General features: G+C 41.0%; 1 protein-coding gene and 1 long non-coding RNA gene across 2 annotated transcripts; one reads left to right on the top strand and one right to left on the bottom strand.

Moving 5' to 3' along the window:
* Window positions 1-964: 964 nt before the first annotated feature.
* On the bottom strand, window positions 965-20,607 carry col6a2 (collagen, type VI, alpha 2). Its single transcript, XM_058067529.2, has 32 exons — window positions 20,405-20,607; window positions 17,659-17,765; window positions 17,435-17,535; window positions 17,163-17,306; window positions 15,219-15,581; window positions 15,117-15,137; window positions 14,974-15,039; window positions 14,809-14,907; window positions 14,706-14,732; window positions 14,602-14,628; window positions 13,663-13,707; window positions 11,505-11,558; window positions 11,365-11,427; window positions 11,240-11,302; window positions 11,109-11,162; window positions 11,006-11,041; window positions 10,861-10,923; window positions 10,659-10,721; window positions 10,513-10,575; window positions 10,372-10,434; window positions 10,247-10,297; window positions 8,834-8,932; window positions 8,687-8,749; window positions 8,572-8,607; window positions 8,444-8,489; window positions 8,208-8,360; window positions 8,034-8,128; window positions 6,522-6,703; window positions 6,274-6,452; window positions 6,150-6,188; window positions 1,931-2,274; window positions 965-1,806 (listed from the first exon to the last, which is right to left on the bottom strand). The coding sequence occupies exons 2-32, from the start codon at window positions 17,732-17,734 to the stop codon at window positions 1,540-1,542; spliced, it is 3,045 nt and encodes a 1,014-aa protein (XP_057923512.2). The 5' UTR covers window positions 17,735-17,765; window positions 20,405-20,607; the 3' UTR covers window positions 965-1,539.
* Window positions 3,296-5,824, top strand: LOC144898614 (uncharacterized). Its single transcript, XR_013627515.1, has 3 exons — window positions 3,296-3,334; window positions 3,662-3,820; window positions 5,794-5,824. It is a non-coding gene; the product is annotated as an uncharacterized LOC144898614 (long non-coding RNA).
* Window positions 20,608-21,731: the final 1,124 nt, after the last annotated feature.

The raw sequence follows: 21,731 nt of genomic DNA, 5'->3' as shown, positions 1-21,731 counted from the left end.
AGTAAGACAGGTAGCTATTGGCTGTTGTAGAAGTTGCTGATGTCTAATCTGCATATTATTTGCATATGATGTTATATGCACAACCTCATAGGAAAGAACACCTTATTTACGTTAGAAATACAAATAAATCTGATTCTTGGTTTTGTTAATTTAAACATTGAAGTGTCAAAAACATGCTAAAAAAACCCTTTTCATACTACGGTATACATAAATGACATATAAAGTAGGCATGTTTATAAGTATAAAGTCAATATATTGGGTGAAAAAAAATCGTATTTGTGTAATATAACGTACTATAACGTCTTTTTAGTAGCAGAGAGTTGAAATGTTAAGGAAAAAATAGTTATAATAAAAGTTATAATAAATTAAATTATAATAAATATAAATTATAGACCATAAATAAAAACCATAATAAATTATAATAAATAAAAAAGTTATAATAAATAAAACAAATAGTTATAATATAAAGTTATAATTAAAACTAGTTAGAATAGTACTTATAATATATTGTAATATTATAATATATATATATTTAATGTATAATTATAAACAAAACAATGTACAGTTATTTTAAAATAAAAAAGTTAAATAGTTGAAATTTTGAAAAAACAGCAGAAATGAAAAAAACACAAACATTATAAGAATAAAGTCAAAATATTGAGAAAAAAGTGTAACAAGAAAAGTCATAATTTGACAAGAATACACTCCTTATATTATAAGGAAAAATCCTTGCAGAGTTGAATTATTGAAGAAAAAATACATTGATAACATTATGAGAAACAAACAAAACAAAATAAAGTTGAAGATTTAGTTTGGGAGGGAATAAAGTCATAGTATTAGGGGAAGAACATTTACGCAGACTAAGAAAAATGTTGAAATATTAGGAAAAAATAGGGAAAAAATTCTCTATATTTCCTAGAATACGGGTCAAATTATTTATTAAAACACAAAAGACAAGTCGGAGTTACCACATTTGGCTTTATTTCAATTTGATGTTTACAGATGTAGTTTTTTTTATGTGTGTGTGTGTGTTTGATCACAGTGTGCTATCTTGTGTGGTTGATCTTGTGGCATTTATGTTTGATTGTTTCCATTCCCCTGACAAACTATAGTTGTACAGGATAATATGATATAAAAACCTCAGAACTAAGCAAACGGCTTTGTCCTTTTCTTTTGTTTAGCACCTTTTAATGTAAATACTGACTTTGTGACAACAGTGAGAAAAAAAAAGAAAACAAAATCGAATGTATATGATACAAATCTTTGATGAGTGTCTTTGGATGGGACAGCTGACCATAGAGTTAGAATGAATAGAACAAACTAGTGACAGATGATCGGCCCAACCTGAATTGCTTTTGTAAAACTGTCTGACCCCATACCAACGGGACCCCCTAGCTGCATCAGTACTTTACACCCGCTAATTATAATACTCATAGAGGTTTGTTTGGTGCATTTGTGTTCACATGCACGTGGAAGGAGCTTCTCCTTCTGTCATTCTACAAATTCTAATTCTATGGCATAGAGTGTTACAGTTCCTCACTAGCATATCCAGCGGATGAAACGCTCAAAGAAAGCGGGCTTGTTCAACACGGCGTAGTCGCTGCCTCTGAAGACGGACGACATGTCCCCTAGCGCCACCTTCCTCAGCACTTCCTCGTCCGTGTCGGTTCCCAGGGCTATCACAGTGGGAACGCCCTCGGCACGCCTCATCGAGGAGATGCCCTCGTCCAGCTGATCGCTGGATGTAATGCCGTCGGTGATGAAGACAAAGGCCAGCTCGGCGTTGCGGCGAGCCAATCGGTTCCCCTGGAACAAAACACAATGGTGATGTTGACTGAGAATTGGAGACGGGAGCGCCAAAAACCACAGCAGGAGAAGTTTACCATATTCTCATATTCATCACAATTTTGAGTGTGTGTTTAATTTATACCTGTGCGCCTGATCGATAAACCACATTGTTGACAGCGTGGATGATTGCGTTGCCCAGAGCGGAGGAAGAGTCCATGTAGCTCACTCCGGCCAACGAATCAGCAATCACCGTCAGATTGTGTGTGAGCGGGAACTCCACTCGCTGTTCCCTGGGGCTGCCGTACTGCACCAGAGCTATACGGGCATTCCTCTCATCGGACTGGCCGTTGGCGAGAGTGAGACGACGTGCCACGTTCTCGATGAATTCCTTGGCACGTCGATGGTTCTCCAGTCCCATCCTCTCTGAACCATCCAGGAGGAAGACAACATCGACTGGCCGTTGTACACAACTGGCTACAGCAGGCTCTGGAACACATACAGATTTAAATATTAGCATCAAATGAGGTTGAGCACACAATTTGATACTGGTGGTCCTCGGTTTACGGCTTCCTGAACGATAACATCACATCACATCACATCTCCCGACCAATATGTCTTCTAAGTGCAAGAAAAGGCATCATCATGGAAGTGAAAATGAAGCTCATAAAATGTGCAGAGAAGAAACGCCCACAAATATTAGTCTCAACTGCTCGGCCGTCACATGGATTCCAAGTTAACGTGAACTGTGTTTTGTATCTCCTTCACGCAGTAAGTAACCCGAGTACCGTCTGTTCATGCTGAAGGATCACTATTTAGTTCTTTCTATTGCACTTTATTTTGCCAAAAACTAATGAATACATCCAGTTCCATACATAATTCACATTTGCAAGTTGCAGTCACAGCACTAATACACTTTAACAAAATAAAATGTGATCATAGATAGTTTAATCATCCTACTATCAGCCAAGCTACATGCATAAAACATGCACAAATAAGAACCATAATTGGTTTTAACATTCTCTTTTTTTTTTAAAAAAAGAGTAATTCCATCACTTTTTGTGTTAAATGCAGACACTATATACTGTCATATGACCTTTGTGGGTGATGATGGGCATGAATCATTCACTCGGGTGAGGCCAAAATGAACGGTTGTCACCATGGATATGTGCAAAACGCAAATACTGTAATATGAAGTCATCTATGTCATTCAAATCCGGAGGCCAGTGATTCACAATGGAAAATAAAGCTTCATCCAAGGAGCAGCATGAATGCCTCCATAGAACGGTTTTCCAACAAGTGGATGACTTTCAATTTTAAGTTCCTAATTTTTTTTTTTTGCGTTTTTGGTTCCTACCTAGATGCATATACGTAAGTTAATGAGGCGGAACTAATTATCCGTAGAATCGTCGTTTCCACACGTGCACGTTTAGTCGTTACACCAATAGAAAATAAGCTCAGTTGTTGACACGCTAATTAGAGCGAATAAGTGCGAAAAGGTTCAAAATCATCTCTAATTCTCTCCTAAGGCATGTGTGCAACCATTAAGGTACATTATATGTGTTTTGTATTGTTTTCGTTTAAGTCTCTTAGTTTAGTTATTGTATATTTGTATTATATGACCTGTAATTTATTGTATTTTTTATCTGTTAGAAACCCTTTTAGTTCTCACGTTTGTTTTGTAATAAATCCATCAGTAAAACACAATAACTAGTTGTGAAGATGTATATTGCACGTATCCAGATGAAAATGTGCAGTTTGGGTAAAATCTCTTCCAAGTCAGCGTACTGGCATCCATAATGAGGTAGCGGGGTTAGCATATTAGCATTAGCACAGGCCTAAAGCTTTGTCTGGGTCTCCCATTATGTCCCCGTAGACATATTTGAAGGACTTGATGAACAGCTGGGTCCACTGCTGTCTGTCGGCTCCATTGGCCAGTTTGGCTCGTTGGGCTGTGTACGCCATGGTCGCCACGCCGATTCCATACTGTTGTTCGCCCAGTTGACTCAGTAGGCCGGCCACACCCTCTAAAGAGGTAGGGACCAATGAGGGGGTGCCTTCCTCGGCCAGTGGCCTCCAGGGGGGAGGGGCTTGCCTTGAAGTGAAGCCCCCTCCTGCAACAAGGGGGCGGAATAACATTGTGGGCGGGGATCCCACAAACACGAAGGCGCACCGAGTTTCATTTTAGGTGTCCGATTCACAGCCATTTTAAATGCATTCTATGTCATTGAGGATCAGTCTGTGGAGTTATGGTGTAACAGCGACACAAAATGGTACCTGATTGTCAGAGTGACTCCAGACGCATAATTCTTGGAAAAGGGCTCCTCGATTCATGTTTGCAGGAGTAATGTCACTGTGGTTTTTAAGTCATTATTTTATACAGTCATCCCTCATTTTTTACAGTTAATTGGTTCCAGAGTGGTTAGCGCACAGACCTCACAGCTAGGAGACCAGGGTTCAATTCCACCCTCGGCTATCTCTGTGTGGAGTTTGCATGTTCTCCTCGTGCATGCGTGGGTTTTCTCCGGGTACTCTGATTTCCTCCCACATTTCAAAAACATGCTAGGTTAATTGGCGACTCCAAATTGTATGGTATGAATGTGAGTGTGAATGGTTGTTTGTCGAAATGTGCCCTGTGATTGGCTGGCCACCAGTCCAGGGTGTACCCCGCCTCTCGCCCGAAGACAGCTGGGATAGGCTCCAGCACCCCCGCAACCCTCGTGAGGAAAAGCGGTAGAAAATGAATGAATTAATATTAGTAAGAGCCCTGTAGACATGAAATAACACCCCTATAGTCACTTTGAAGCTCCTGTTGTGTCACTGCAGGGACACAACAAAAGCATAGCTAGCATATCAAGCTACCAATTATTCATTCATTCATTTTGTACCGCTTATCTTCACGAGGGTCGGGGGGGTGCTGGAGCCTATCCCAGCTGTCTTCAGGCGAGAGGCGGGGTACACCCTGGACTGGTGGCCAGCCAATCACAGGGCACATATAGACAAACAACCATTCACACTCACATTCATACCTATGGACAATTTGGAGTCGCCAATTAACTTAGCATGTTTTTGGAATGTGGGAGGAAACCGGAGTACAACATGCAAACTCCACACAGAGATGGCCAATGGTGGAATCGAACTCCGGTTTCCAAGCTGTGTGCCCTGCGCGCGAACCACTCATCCGTCGTGCAGCCAAGAAACCACACATTTTCAAACTGAGTGAGGAAGAAGGACAAAAAAAGCCCAAAAACCCTTACCACTTCCACAGCGAATGAGAGGAGAACCTTGTTTTCACTCGATTTCGACCAAGTCTCAGCCATGTCTAGTCGGCTCTAGTACTCAGTACTGGCTCAGTAGCCAGTCTCCATGCAGTGAAAGGTAATGTAACCTAACGTCATGTCTAATAACATTACCGATGCCCAGTGACCAGAGTATGACATATAACCAATAATATGCATATGCAACCATGAAACAGCACTCATTTTTAAATTATTTTTGGGACATGGTGAGGGATGACCATATGCTAATATTGACGTTACAATAATACATGGTGTATTATGTCCTGTATTGTATTATGGTATTATGTATTCATTCATACATTTTCTACTGCTTTTCCTCACGAGGGTGGCGGGGAGTGCTGGAGCCTATCCCAGCTGTCTTGGGGCGAGAGGCGGGGCACACCCCGCACTGGTGGCCAGCCAATCACAGGGCACATATAGACAAACAACCATTCACACTCACATTCATACCTATGGACAATTTGGAGTCGCCAATAGCATGGTTTTTTTGGAATGTGGGAGGAAACCGGAGTACCCGGAGAAAACCCATGCATGCACGGAGAGAACATGCAAACTCCACACAGCGATGGCCGAGGGTGGAATTAAACCCTGGTCTCCTAGCTGTGAGGTCTGCGTGCTAACCACTTGACCGCCGTGCAGCCCATATTATGTATTATTCATTCATTCATTCATTCATTCATTCATTTTTTCTACCGCTTTTCCTCACGAGGGTCGCGGGGGGTGCTGGAGCCTATCCCAGCTGTCTTCAGGCAAGAGGCGGGGTACACCCTGGACTGGGGGCCAGCCAATCACAGGGCACATATAGACAAAAAACCATTCACACTCACATTCATACCTATGGACAATTTGGAGTCGCCAATTAACCTAGCATGTTTTTTTGGAACGTGGGAGGAAACCGTAGTACCCGGAGAAAACCCACGCATGTACGGAGAGAGCATGCAAACTCCACACAGCGATGGCCGAGAGTGGAATTGAACCCTGGTCTCCTAGCTGTGAGGTCTGCACGCTAACCACTCGACCACCATGCAGCCCGTATTATGTATTATGTTGGGAAAAAAAGCTCACCTGTCTTGCATGGGAGGTCAGGGCATACAATAACAGGATCTGAATAAAAGACAGACAAAATGAACATACTGTATGAATATGTGCCATAAAAGCATAATGTGCCTTGTATGTTTTTGATAAATACCTGGGCAGAGCACCGTTTCGATCTTGTCAATGAACTCCTCAGCCACCAGGTCGGCGAAACGCCTCATGCCCAGCACTCTGCCATCCCTCTGGCAGGCTATACTCTTCAGAATTTCATTCTCCTCAATCTGGTCGAACATGTCTCCAATACCGATGGCGCTGACATCGACACTGGGATCACTGCACACAGACATGATTGTAAATGTTGATTTGACATCTCCAAAACCCATTCCCCCTCGTATCAGGCACCTGCAGAGGTAGGTGAGCAACGAGTCGTCATCTCTGGGGTCGAAGCGTCCGTCAGTGATGACCACCACGGTGACGTTGGCTTTGGATCTACGGCTGTCCCTGATCAGATTGTCGTAGGCATACTTGAGAGCAGATGGAGTCCATGTTCCTCCGGCAATCCATTCCATGCGCTTCACAGCATCCTGAGTACGACGAAGTTATCCATTAACGAGATAATTAGTTAAATACAAAAGTTGATGTATGGAGGCCTGTTATAATAACACATTATTGTTGATAATCGATATTATCGACAACATCTTTTGAGACCAATTTTAAATTAATTCATTCATTTTCTACCGCTTTTTCCTCACAAGGGTCGCAAGGGGTGCTGGAGCCTATCCCAGCTGTCTTCGGGCGAGAGGCGGGGTACACCCTGGACTGGTGGCCAGCCAATCACAGGGCACATATAGACAAACAACCATTCACACTCACATTCATACCTATGGACAATTTGGAGTCGCTAATTAACCTAGCATGTTTTTGGAATGTGGGAGGAAATCGGAGTACCCGGAGAAAACCCACGCATGCACGGGGAGAACATGCAAACTCCACACAGAGATGGCCGAGGGTGGAATTGAACTCGGGTCTCCTAGTTGTGAGGTCTAGGTGGCAAATGTGTAAATGTGCAAATATACAAGTGTACAGTGACAGTTATTATGTCGTCACTACCAACAGCACTAAATTCATCACATAGCAACTTAACACCCAAAAGGTGTACCTGATACAAACCTGATACCAGACTGGTGACCAGCCAATCACAGGACACATATAGACAAACAACCATTCACACTCACATTCATACCTATGGACAATTTGGAGTCGCTAATTAACCTAGCATGTTTTTGGAATGTGGGAGGAAATCGGAGTACCCGGAGAAAACCCACGCATGCACGGGGAGAACATGCAAACTCCACACAGAGATGGCCGAGGGTGGAATTGAACTCTGGTCTCCTAGCTGTGAGGCCTGCACGCTAACCACTCAAATTCAGTTTGAAGTAAAACTTGATGTGTTTGTTGACATAGTCTTTTTGTCAGTATTTCCTTGTCCTTCTAATGTCACAGGGTATGCTGGAGCCTATCCCAGCTGACTTCAGGCGAGTTGCAGGGTCAATTGCGGGGCACATATAGACAAGACACTCACATGCATACCTACGGACAATTTAGTCGTGTCGCAATAGCTTTTGCGCCGTCATCCATATCGACGTTTGCTTGCTAACTTAATATTTGCTAGCATCTGTCTAAACCGTAGCCTCTCATGTACTGGGACAATATGCTAAGACGAGGAAATATATGCACATGTCAATTTATCGAGGCCGTCAAAATGATCAAAATCGTTTTTTTTTGGGGTAATTCGGTTTAGTGATTATTGTGACAGCTCTCGATGTATGTAGCCACGAAAACCCCGTAAACCAAAGACCACCTTCCAATGGCCGTCGATAGCATTCAGAAAAAGACAGAAAAAGTGTGTAAGACCTTGAACGAGGAAAGTGAATCAATCTTTGGATCATTGAGTCGGATGGCCTGGAAAGTTCCACTGTGACTGTACTGGACCACTCCCACTCTTGTGCCTGGAAACAAAAACCAAGTTGGGAAAAATGCAATCAGACAAATACTTCCTTGTTTAAAAAAAAAAAAGCACAACAATACCAGTTTCGGACTGCGGGTCTTTGGCCAGGGATCCCAGTCTATTGATGGTGTTGATGACAAAGTTCTTCTCCAGAGTGAAGTTAGTCAAGCCCACAGACTCGGAGCTGTCAATCACAAACACAATGTCCAAAGCTCCGCACCGTTTTTCACAATCTGGAGACAGAAGCAGATGCCATAAAGATGTGACACTCCATCAGATGTTCCTTATGAGGTCATGGATGGCGCTGGTGGCTCACCACAGCAGCCGCATGTTTCCCTGATGTAGTTCATGACATCACATTCCTGCAGGAAGAAGGGATCTTTAGTCTTTTATTTATAAAAGACCTATAGACCTATGTGATGTGATGAACCGATTTAGTCTTACAGTGAGGCCAGGATCTCCTTCATGACCAGAGTCTCCCTGAAGACGACATAATAAATGATGCTCAGTTATGCGTTTCTTGAGCAAACCATCAAACAAGAAGGTTGTGTCAACTTACATCACGCCCAATGTCTCCTCTGGGTCCTCTAGATCCAGGCTCACCTTGGGGTCCTGGTTCACCCTTTTTTGAAAAGACAAAAAGTTACTCATTTGTACTTGCAAAAATCGTTTGAGTCCACAGAGTGAACTAGGAAGTGATAATCACCGGCTCTCCTGAAGGTCCTTTAGTTCCAGGCTCACCCTTTTGACCGCAGTCTCCTCTGCTGCCACGAGGTCCACGGTTTCCCTTCTCTCCCCTTTCACCCTATGGAAAGACGTTATTTAGAGTAGTGTCGTGTCGAGTCAGTCCGTTCACTCATGTTCACGTTTGTTACGACTCAACAGCGCAACAACACGTAATGACGAGTGGTGTGCCGGTCATGAACGAACGGGTCAAAGGAACTAGTTGTTTTTGTGAATGGAATGAACAAGGTCACCGATAGTGTCGGTCAGTCTCTCGGTCTTTCGTTCTCGGTCTTTCGGTCTCGGTCTTTCGGTCTCGGTCTTTCGGTCTCGGTCTTTCGGTCTCGGTCTTTCGGTCTCGGTCTTTCGGTCTCGGTCTTTCGGTCTCGGTCTTTCGGCCTCGGCCTTTCGTTCTCGGTCTTTCGTTCTCGGTCTTTCGGTCTCGGTCTTTCGGTCTCGGTCTTTCGGTCTCGGTCTTTCGGTCTCGGTCTTTCGGTCTCGGTCTTTCGGTCTCGGTTTTTCGGTCTCGGCCTCTCGGTCTCTCGGTCTCTCGGTCTCTCGGTCTCGGTCTCTCGGTCTTTCGGTCTTTCGGTCTTTCGGTCTTTCGGTCTTTCGGTCTTTCGGTCTTTCGGTCTCGGTCTTTCGGTCTCGGTCTTTCGGTCTCGGTCTTTCGGTCTCGGTATTTCGGTCTCGGTCTTTCGGTCTCGGTCTTTCGGTCTTGGTCTCTCGGTCTCTCGGTCTCTCGGTCTCTCGGTCTCTCGGTCTCTCGGTCTCTCGGTCTCTCGGTCTCTCGGTCTCTCGGTCTCTCGGTCTCTCGGTCTCTCGGTTCTCTCGGTCTCTCGGTCTCTCGCTCTCTCGCTCTCTCGGTCTTTCGGCCTCGGTCTTTCGGTCTCGGTCTTTCGGTCTTTCGGTCTCTCGGTTTCTCGGTCTCGGTCTCGGTCTCGGTCTCGGTCTCGGTCTCGGTCTCGGTCTCGGTCCCTTGGTCTCTCGGCCTCTCGGCCTCTCGCCTCTCGGTCTCTCTGTCTTTTGGTCTCGGTCTTTCAGTTTCGGTCTCTCAGTCTCGGTCTTTCGGTCTCGGTCTTTCGGTCTCGGTCTTTCGGTCTCGGTCTTTCGGTCTCGGTCTTTCGGCCTCGGTCTTTCGGCCTCGGTCTTTCGGTCAGCTAACCCTACCCACCCACAAAGCGAAGCGCGACGATAGGACAAGACAGGCAAGCACGCAGATAGTCCCGCCCTGCAAAAAGAACTGAACGAACTGAACGGGTATTTTAGGGCCGGTGACCTCGTTCATTCTGTTCACAAAAAAGAACTAGTTCTCTTGACCCGCTCGTTCATGACCGACACACCACTAATTAAAATCTTTCACATGTATGTTTCACATGTGTCTGTTTTTTGGTACCGATGGTCCTCTTGGTCCAGGATAGCTGAAACCAGGTCTTCCAGCGTCTCCCTGAATAGATGTGAAAGAAAGAGTCAAAACACTACACTTGCTGAACTTATTATAGATTTCAGCTAAAGATCCACCTTAGGTCCAACTGTTCCTGGGTCTCCTCTTGGTCCAGCATCACCAGGATCACCTCTTGTCCCCTATAATAATAAATAATAAATAATAATACAGTATATCTCCAAAAGTGAAGCATTTGAAACAAAAGATCCTTGACTTACATTTCGTCCAGACTCTCCTGGGGCACCCGGTGGTCCTCTGGGGCCTGGAAGACCATTGTCGCCCTGTTCGGGTTGCGGAAATTTTGTGCAAATGCATGAAGTCATTTAAGGAAGATTTATCTTGGAGATAATCCACGTCCTCTCACCTTTGATCCTTTGTTTCCTGATTCACCTGGAAGTCCTCTCAAACCTTCTGAACCCATTTCACCCTGAAGACAAAACCATTAAAAATGAAAGTAAACTAAAGCATGTCAACTAGTGAGTGCTACGTTGCTAACAAACACAACAAAGCTGGCCATGATGCTAACACTTGGAAAATAAACAAGAGTCGGATGTTGGAAGTCATACCTTTTCTCCTCTAACGCCATCTGGTCCTTGAGCACCCTTGGTTCCATAATCTCCTCGCCTCCCCTTGAAGACAAGAACCAGTGCAAACCTTTAACCAACACAAAGATGGAGGAATAAACCCAAATAGGGGATTAGCTGGTCTTACCGGCTCTCCTCTACTTCCAGGAAGTCCAGGCGTGCCCTGAAAAAATGTTGGTTAATAAGAGTGAACCAATCAGAGATGTTTTGGGAGTGTCTGATATTCTTACAGCAGCTCCTTTCTGTCCAGGTAGACCAGGTGAGCCAGGGCTTCCTCTTTCTCCCTGTGGAGAAACGTGCAAAAGGTTTTTACCAAAAAAACATCTCTATCATTCCGTACTACCTATATGATCTTCATTACCTTTGGTCCACTTTCACCAGGAGGACCCAGAGGACCAGATCTTCCAGGACGTCCAGGATCTCCCTAATGACAAACAAAGAGTTACTGGAAGTAGTACTTATAGCGATTTATTTCCGTTTTAATACCTTATCTCCAGCAGTTCCAGGTAGACCGTGTTCACCAACATCTCCAGGGTGACCATCAGCACCCTGCGGGTATCAAACATACAATTGAAGAGGCCATAACACCTTCAGTATATAAGGTGCCACTGATAATGTTGTCTTACTCTATCGCCTGGGTCTCCTTTGCAGCCAGGAGCACCGATACGTCCAATTTTACCCTGGAAGGAAAGATGGCAGGGAAATCATCAATGAGAAACACAATAACTAAAAAATAGATGTTTGTTCATTTGCCGCTGAAAAACTACCGGTATGCAGTATTGGGCAATGATACTTTAAAAAAGTAATTAGTTATAGTTACGAGTTACTTCTCCAAAACTGAGTTACTAACTGAATTAACTGAGTTATTCCACTACAAAAGTAATTAGTTACCAGTAAAAGTAATCCCCCATACCGAATCCTATAGCTTAGGGTTACCACAACCCTAACCATATAGCTTAGGGTTAGCTAACCCTAGCCCTATGGGGGGGTTACTTTTACTGGTAACTAGTTACTTTTGTAACTAACTAGTTACCAGTAAAAGTAACCCCTCCATAGGTTTAGGGTTAGCGTTCGCTTAGGGTTAGCTAACCTTAACCCTATAGCTTAGGGTTAGCTAACCCTAACCTAACTTTAGCAAACCTAAGCTTAGGGTTAGCTTACCCTATAGCTAAGGGTTAGCTAACACTATAGCTTAGGGTTAGCTGACCCTAACCCTATGGGGGGGGTACTTTTACTGGTAACTAGTTAGCTAACCCTAAGCTATAGGGTTAGGGTTAGCTAACCCTATAGCTTAGGGTTAGCTAACCTAACCCTATAGGGTTAGCTAACCCTATAGCTTAGAGTTAGCTAACCCTAACCCTATGGGGGGGTTACTTTTACTGGTAACTAGTTAGCTAACCCTAAGCTATAGGGTTAGGGTTAGCTAACCCTATAGCTTAGGGTTAGCTAAATAGGGTTAGCTAACCTAACCCTAACCTAACCTTAGCTAACCTAAGCTTAGCTAAGGTTAGCTTAGGGTTAGCTAACTAGTTACCAGTAAAAGTAACCCCCCCCATAGGGTTAGGGTTAGCTAACTCTAAGCTATAGGGTTAGCTAACCCTATAGGGTTAGGTTAGCTAACCCTATTTAGCTAACCCTAAGCTATAGGGTTAGCTAACCCTAACCCTATAGCTTAGGGTTAGCTAACTAGTTACCAGTAAAAGTACCCCCCCATAGGGTTAGGGTTAGCTAACTCTAAGCTATAGTGTTAGCTAACCCTTAGCTATAGGGTAAGCTAACCCTAAGCTTAGGTTTGCTAAAGTTAGGTTAGGGTTAGCTAACCCTATAGCTTAGGGTTAGCTAAATAGGGTTAGCTAACCTAACCCTAACCTAACCTTAGCTAACCTAAGCTTAGGGTTAGCTAACCCTAACCTAACTTTAGCAAACCTAAGCTTAGGGTTAGCTTACCCTATAGCTAAGGGTTAGCTAACACTATAGCTTAGAGTTAGCTAACCCTAACCCTATGGGGGGGTACTTTTACTGGTAACTAGTTAGCTAACCCTAAGCTATAGGGTTAGGGTTAGCTAACCCTATAGCTTAGGGTTAGCTAAATAGGGTTAGCTAACCTAACCCTATAGGGTTAGCTAACCCTATAGCTTAGAGTTAGCTAACCCTAACCCTATGGGGGGGGGTTACTTTTACTGGTAACTAGTTAGCTAACCCTAAGCTATCGGGTTAGGGTTAGCTAACCCTAAGCTAACCCTAACCCTATGGGGGGGTTACTTTTACTTGTAACTAGTTACTATTGTAGCGGAATAACTCAGTTAACTCAGTTAGTAACTCAGTTACTTTTTTGGAGTAACTAGTAACTATAACTAATTACGTTTTTAGATAACCCCAACCCCCCCAAGCAGGACAACAAAGACAAGTACCATTAGGTACATTTAGTCGTGGACAAAGTTTTTTTTCGGGGACCTAATCTACATTTGCTTGTACATTTTCACCTTTGACCTCAACGACGTTAATGTAGTGTCTGTACTTCCATTTGGCAAACATTTGCTTTCTCACTCGAGTTATCCTAACTCTCCATCTCTCGCTATGCTGTATCTACTACTCGGCACTTTAGATGTGCTCTAAACACCCGCCCCACCCAAGTTCTCTGATTGGCTGAAGACGCAATCTTACTAAAACCTTAGGCGGCTTCAGTAACGGGGCGTAGTAACAGTAACAGGGGGGCGTTAGTAACACCGGTTATTTAAACGCAGTTATTCCCATCACTACTGGTATGACATTTTAGATCGTTACCTTCTGTCCATCTGTCCCGTTGCGTCCTGGGATTCCGGCTACACCCTGATGATGAAGAAAAGAGACAACAAATGAGTACAACACACCATGAACAATGACAATGGGACTTAGTATGGATGTTCATTCATTCATTCATTCATTCATTCATTCATTCATTCATTCATTCATTCATTCATTCATACAACCCACGCATGCACCCACACAGAGATGGCCGAGGGTGGAATTGAACTCAGGTCTCCTAGCTGTGAGGCCTGCACGCTAACCACTCAAATTCAGTTTTTGAAGTAAAACTCAATGTTTTTGTTTCCTTGTTCTCCTAATGTCACGAGGTATGCTGGAGCCTATCCCAGCTGACTTTGGGCAAGCTGCAGGGTCAATTGCGGGGCACATATAGACAAGACACTCACATTCATACCTACGGACAATTTAGTCGTGTTGCTGCTGGATGTTCACAGTATCAGAGTGTAACCTAGCATGTTTTTTGGAATGTGAGAGGAAACTGGAGTACCCGTAAAAAACCCACGCATGCACGGGGAGAACATGCAAACTCCACACAGAGATGGCCGAGGGTGGAATTGAACTCGGGTATCCTAGCTGTGAGGCCTGCACGCTAACCACTCAAATTCAGTTTTTGAAGTAAAACTTGATGTTTTTGTTGACATAGTCTTGTTGTCAGTATTTCCTTGTCCTCCTAATGTCGTGTTGCTGCTGGATGTTCACAGTATCAGAGTGTAACCTAGCATGTTTTTGGAATGTGGGAGGAAACCGGAGTACCCGGAAAAAACCCACGCATGCACGGGGAGAACATGCAAATTCCACACAGAGATGGCCGAGGGTGGAATTGAACTCGGGTCTGCGAGCTGTGAGGCCTGCATGCTAACCACTCGACCACCGTGCAGCCCATTATAAGGATGTAATCCCCAAAAATGAAAAATGTACCTTTTTCCCTTGAGTACCCATCTCTCCCTGTAAGGAAACAAGTCATTAATATTAATTCGCTGTATGATATTGTTGTCTGTTTATTAAAATAATAAATGCCTCACCTTGTCCCCTTTAAGACCTTGCTCTCCCTGAATAGAGATGGAAAAAATAAATAATTAGAGATACATATATCATAGGACCAACCAATGATGAGAGGTGCCTTACTTTGATACCAGGCTGACCAATGGGCCCCTCAATACCTGGGTCACCTGGGCGACCTCTTTGTCCCTTTGGACCTGGTTCACCATTGTCTCCTTTGGCACCCTGCAGTGAAAAGAAAGGTCATTGATTTGTTCTGGAATTACATAAAAATGCTCATAAAAGTCTCACTTTTTGTCCTCTGTGGCCTTTTGGACCTGGGGGGCCTGCGGTTTCAAGGCAGGTCACTTTGTAGCACTTTTGGATTGGAATTAAAGGGAAAAGTTAGTGAAGTTAAACGTGTTTTTTTGGAAAATCGATTTTGCTCGTCTTACCTCTACGTATGATAGATGTTTCTGTCAAAAGATAAAATATAATCAAATATGGAGTTTGCAATTAAGACTGTAACTCCATGATTGGGTTTTTGTGTTAGTCACCATGGTTTTAATGATGCGGTCGATGGTGTCCGTCTGGATCACGGCTCTGCCGAAGCTCAAATCCACAGCCATGAAGTCCCTCCTGTAGACCGTCGCTGGAGTGTTAGCAATCTCCCTCAGTCCGGTCTCGTCGATGTTCTTGGATGCGGCCACGGCGAAAATGCGGATGCCTTCATCTCGAGCTCTTTCCGCTGCGACTTTGATGCCACCGCATGGGTTGCCGGTCACGTGGCCATCGGTGATGACCACGGCAAATCTCATGGCGTTGGGGTATGAGGGAGAGCGGAGCATTTCCAGGGTCATGTTGGTGAGCGCACAGTCCGTGTAGGTGCCCTTCCCGAGGTAACGGATTCCTCTGACACCCTAGAAACAGTTCAACGTATGTAAATATATAATTTATCTTGATTTCATTCATTCATTTTAGTCAAATGAAGACCATAATGTCTGATATCATGTATCCTGATTTCATTCATGTATTGTTCTTTAATGAAAACAACAATGTCTGATATCATGTATCCTGATTTCATTCATGTGTTGTTGTTTAATGAAAACAACAATGTTTGATATCATGTGTCCAGAATTCATTCATTTATTGTGGTTCGTTTATCCTGAATTCATGCATGTATTATTGTTTAATGAAAACCACAGTGTCTGATATTGTTTATCCTGAATCCATAAATTCATTACTGTTTAATGAAAATGACAGTGTCTGATATCATTTATCCTAAATTCATTCATGTAATATTGTTCAATAAAAACACAGCGTCTGATATCATTTATCCTGAATCTGTTAATTCATTATTATTTCATGATATAATTTATCCTAAACCATCATGTAATATTGTTCAATTAAAACCACAGTGTCTGATATCATTTATCCTAAATTTCTTCATGTAATATAGTTCAATAAAAAACAGTGTCGGCTATCATTTATCCTTAATTCATTCACGTAATATTGTTCAATAAAAAACACTGTGTCTGATATAATTTATCCTGAATCTGTTAATTCATTATTATTTCATGGCAATCACTGTGCCTGATATCATTTATCCTAAATCCATTCATGTAATATTGTTCAATAAAAAAACACAGTGTCAGATATCATTTATCCTGCATCAATAAATTCATTATTGTTTAATGAAAACCACTGTGTCTGATATCATTTATCCTAAATTCCTTCATGTAATATTGCTCAATAAAAAACACAGTGTCAGCGATCATTTATCCTGAATCTGTTAATTCATTATTGTTTAATGACAAACACAGTGTCTGATATCATTTATCCAGTATCTGTGAATTCATTATTGTTTAGTGAAAACCACAGTGTCTGATATCATTTATCCAAATTCATTCATGGAATATTGTTCAATAAAAAAACGCAGTGTCAGATATCATTGATCCTGACTCTGTTAATTCATTATTGTTTAATGACAACCACGGTGTCTGATATCATTTATCCTGTATCTGTTAATTCATTATTGCTTAATGAAAACGACAGTGTCTGATATCATTTATCCAAATGTATTAATGTATTTTTTTCAATAAAAAACACAGTGTCTGATATCATTTATCCTGTATCTGTTAATTCATTACTGCTTAATGAAAACAACAGTTTCTGATATAATTTATCCTGAACCCATTATTTCATTGTTGTTTAATGAAAACCACAGTGTCTGATATCACTTATCCTGAATCTGTTAATTCATTATTATTTCATGAAAACCACAGTGCCTGATATCATTTATCCTGAATTCACATTTGAACTTCAAGGCAAAACCATGTCCACTATGTAAACAATAACTATTTATTTATACAGCCGCATGTTTGCAGTTGCAGTTGCATTGCCCAATTCATCTCTTTTTAGCACAAGTTAGCACAGTTAATGAAGAAGATATCAGAAATCAACGATTGAGTTGCCAGAGATATTATGCTAACGGGACTTACCGTGATGAAATCACTCTTGGAACCAAGGCGGCTGAACACTTGCTGTCTCTGGGAGAAGTGCAGTCCGCCGATGTTCCAGTTGATTCGCACGGCACCTTGAATTTCTGCAGCTTCTAACCGTTCGGCAAAACGCTCACTGAAGGTCTAGACAAAACATAATATCCAACAGGCAGCATTAAAAAAAGAATCATATCATTTGAATTAATATATATATGAATATTTAGTTCCTGGATTTCCTCATGCATGCTTTACATAGGATGACATAAAATAACCTTAATGCTCTCCACAAGCGATCCAGGTGGTGTCTCCTGCAGGGCGATGGTCTCGGATGTGTCGATGGTGAAGTACACGTCAATGGGACAGTCTCTCTTCCCTGGAAGGTTAAATCCGGAGAACACGTTTGACTAAAAACGACATCTAAATTATATTTAATTCTATTTTATTCTACCATAACCCAACATGCAACCGTAGCTGTTCGATGTTTACATGTACTCACTGCTGCACTCGGGTATCTGGGCATCACTCAGGGCCCCAAAGACAAGACACAGTGCGATGATCTTTACGCCCTTCATCTTCTTCTTTTTCTTCTTCTTCTTCTCCGCACTGACGCACATAGAACGACAAATCATACACAATAACTCATTTTGGGTTTTGCACTCTTCAAGTCAACCCAACTGTAAAGTCAGTTTTGAAATGAAATGCGTATACAGTAGGTATGATAAATGTAAGTATTAGTCAATGACAACACAACTGAAGTTATTAAATATATTTTGTTATTATTAAGGGACAAAAAAATCCAAAACTATATGGCTCTGTGTAAAAAAAGTGATTGCCCTTTCCCCGTAAAAATCAGTCTGGAAAAGGTTATAAAGCAATTTCTAATGCTTTGGGACTCCAACTAACCACAGTGAGAGCCATTATCCACAAATGGTGAAAACATGAAACAATGGTGAACCTTCCCAGAAGTGACCGACCAACCAAGATGACCCCAATGACTCATCCAAAATGATGACCTTTGGGAAAATACTTTGTGGTCTTACAAGACAAGACCTGAATTTTTTTGAAAGGTGCGTGTCCCATTACATCTATCTTAAAAGGAAGATCATACCAATAGTAAAATATGGTGGTGGTAGTGTGATGGTCTGGGGCTGTTTTACTGATTTAGGACCTGGAACCATGAATTCTGCTGTCTACCAAAAAATGAAGGTCATAAGAGTTTCATTTTCTTGGCTTTACAATGCCATAGTGATTGATATAAGTGAATTTGGTTATTATAAAAACAACATGGAAATGTCTTGACATTCGCTTTTAAATGAAACTTCTGTTAGCTAATGTTATTTGTCAAAATAAATCTTTTTTAGTTGTGCCAGGCATTAAAATCCTGGCTTGGCCATAATAGTTCATGGTGTTATATTAGTCAAGTTTATTTATATAGCCATTCATCACAAAAGAGCCTCAAAGGGCTTTTTACAAGCTAGAGTGTTAGCTAGTTGCTAAATTGTCATTTTTTGTGTTGTGTTGGTATAGTTATATTTCATCTATAGATGATAGATGTTAGACTGTACTTTCGTCACATATCTGTCAAAGTGAAAGTTATGCTTTTCACAAAAAGTTCCCTTTTTTAGTTGGGAACTGCTATTTCCCTGAAACTTAACTAAGTTCAACTGCAGATTTAAAAAAAACAGAAAAAGGTATAAACTTTTTTTTCTGATGGTAGTATCCATGTTTCTATAGCTATAGGACACAATAATCTGCATACCTTGAAAGATCAGTTAAAATCATCTTAAAGGGCCGGTACTGAAGGGGTTGTCTTTTCGGATCGAATGAGTTAAAAGAACCGTTCCAAAGCCTCGACTTGTTTGCAGATGTCACATCTTTAAGACACACACGAGGTCTCGATGTGACAACGATGGACTGGAGCTGTCTGTTGAGTTCAAACTGGTGTTACGATGGAAGTACTGGTGCGACTTAGACGTCATTGATGCAAAGAGCAAGAACGTGTACATTATGCCTGAAGGCAAAGTGTCCACAAGGGTAACCTAATACATTTTGAAGGTAACACTGGTCATTATACCCTGGTATAACAGGCATAAAATGACATTTGTGGGTATGTAATTGTATCACTACTAGATGTCATTTCTATCCAGTCTACTTGGTCATGGTTTTATTTCATTTGAACATGCATCAGATTACAATTGAATGCATCACATAATCAGTTCACAGTTCCACATGTCCAAAAAGGAGTAGGAAGAAGCAAAGGTTATTAAATCCTACCCCTCCATCTGGTACTTTTATTATCAGTAACTGTTACATTTGTTCACTTCCTGCTTTCTTAATATAGTTCAAGTTTTTTTTAATTTTTAAATGTTAAATTTTTAAATTTTTACATTTTTTACATTTTTTACATTTTTTACATTTTTTACATTTTTTACATTTTTTACATTTTTTACATTTTTTAATTTTTACATTTTAAAATTTTAAAATTTTAAATTTTTTACATTTTTACATTTTTACATTTTTACATTTTTACATTTTTACATTTTTACATTTTTACATTTTTACATTTTTACATTTTTACATTTTTACATTTTTATTAACCATGACCATATAATGACATAATGGGTACAATAGTAACTGTCAATATAGTGATATAGTGATATATATATAGTGATATGTGTAGCATAATCATGACAGTGTTACAGTGGAGATCTCAACCAACACCTCCCTTTCCACACTTCAAACTCAAAGTAAAAAAAAATCTAAACACCATCAAGACTCAGATGCGCAAAAATATCAATTAGATGTTAGATTTTCTTTCAAAGAAATCACACATATCAGGAAAAAAAATCATTTGCATTGTTTTGGGACCTACTACAAGCTCGACCAGGCAAACGAGCTGTGGCTCCCTCTAGCGGACAAATCGGAGAATGCTCCATAGGAGCCGCTCCTGCAGATGTTCCACTTCTCTTATCTACAGCTCAAGCCAGGAAAATGACGTATTTCATTACCGCGCCGTGAAAAATCATAAGAATATTCGTAAATATATAATAAAGTCGATGTAAAGAAAGAAATCGGTTTAGTGGAATTCAATGCATTTAAGCGAGTTTGGGTTAAAAATGTCCACAACACAGGTCAGCAACAGCTTCTAAAGTAGAAAAAAAAGCAAGAGTGGCAAGCATACATGAAGCCAGATGTTGAAGATGTTGAAGATGAGAAGATGTTTGAGAAGAAGCGCCACTCACCCGAATTATTCCCAACTTCAGAACTTTTTTTGCACAACTGCTCCTGTGTAGTTTATCTCCTCATTTCAAGAAACGGGGAACACGGAGAGAGAAAAAAAAAGGGGGGGCAGAGGCAGGGAATATAGCCTTGGATACGCGTTAACTTTCCGCAGAAGAGCCCTCCGTTCGCTCTCCTGTGCCGTTCCAGCCTCAGCCAAAACGCAGTGATCCCTCCTCCTCCTCCTCCTGTACGCGCGCCCGGTTGTCTGCTCGTGTCCACTTGGGGGCGCCCTGGCTCTGCAGGAGCTTCTGCTTCTGCGCGCGCACCCAACCCGCCTCATCGCAAATGTGGCTACTGTGGTAAGAAAGTGAGCCAAAGCTGAAGCTAAGAGGGTTAACCCCTTCACACACACACACACACACACCTCAAAAATGCATTTCACACCGCAGACATTCTGTCATGTCCGCAGAAACATGAAGGCAAAGTTTAGGGGACATAAAGAGAGGACACATCCCCTGGGGGAGGATGGGAGGGCAGAAGGGGGCTCAAAGTGTGGCCATTGGGTCATTTGTGGTGAAATAAATCATGAAAGAACTCATCCTACTTAAAAAAAAAACAAAAAAAAACATCAAAAGTTGAGGGAGGGGGGCACATAGGCGTAGTGTAATGAGAAAAATGTACCCAATAACTCAAAGCTGATGCTGACATGTTTGAATTCATAATTCATAATGTTTATATTTAATGTCGTTTTTTTCCCCACCCAACATCCAAAATAATAATAATAATAATAATAAATAAATTGAAATAAATAAATAAATAAAATATAATAATAAATATAATAATAATATGAACTATTTACATTTAAATAAATATAAAAATATTTCAAAAACAACAAAAATAAAATTAAGCAGTAAAATGTATAAAAATAAAATCTATATATCATTAAAACAAAAACAAAATTAAAAAAATGTAAAAAAAACAACGAAATAACAAATAAAGACAATATTACAAAAAGTAGACATTTTGATTGATAATAACAATAATAATATAATAATAATCATATGTGTTGTCACATACAGCAACAAAACTGACAAAGCATTTTACATAGTTTTTTTTACAAAATGTAATAATAATAATTTAAACTAAATATAAAAATTATACACTTAATGAAATGTAAAAATTAAATAATAAAAAACAAGATTTTTTTTAAAGGGCAAAATATATTGATTAAATATTGATAAAAATAAAAATAAAAATAAAAATAAAAATAAAAATAAAAATAAAAATAAAAATAAAAATAAAAATAAAAATAAAAATAAAAATAAAAATAAAAATAAAAATAAAAAT

Source organism: Doryrhamphus excisus, linkage group LG6, assembly GCF_037039965.1.
Source record: "Doryrhamphus excisus strain RoL-2023G ecotype Guam linkage group LG6, RoL_Dexc_Guam_v1.1, whole genome shotgun sequence".
NCBI lineage: Eukaryota > Metazoa > Chordata > Actinopteri > Syngnathiformes > Syngnathidae > Doryrhamphus > Doryrhamphus excisus.
This window is presented reverse-complemented; position numbering and strand designations above follow the sequence as displayed.

Coding starts and splice junctions, on each gene's coding strand:
- col6a2 (XM_058067529.2), bottom strand. CDS start 17,734: ATGAAGGGCGTAAAGATCATCGCACTGTGTCTTGTCTTTGGGGCCCTG. Junction 14,908..14,973: donor AAGGCCACAGAGGACAAAAA/GTGAGACTTTTA, acceptor TTTTCACTGCAG/GGTGCCAAAGGAGACAATGG. Junction 11,042..11,108: donor CTGGACAGAAAGGAGCTGCT/GTAAGAATATCA, acceptor ACATTTTTTCAG/GGCACGCCTGGACTTCCTGG.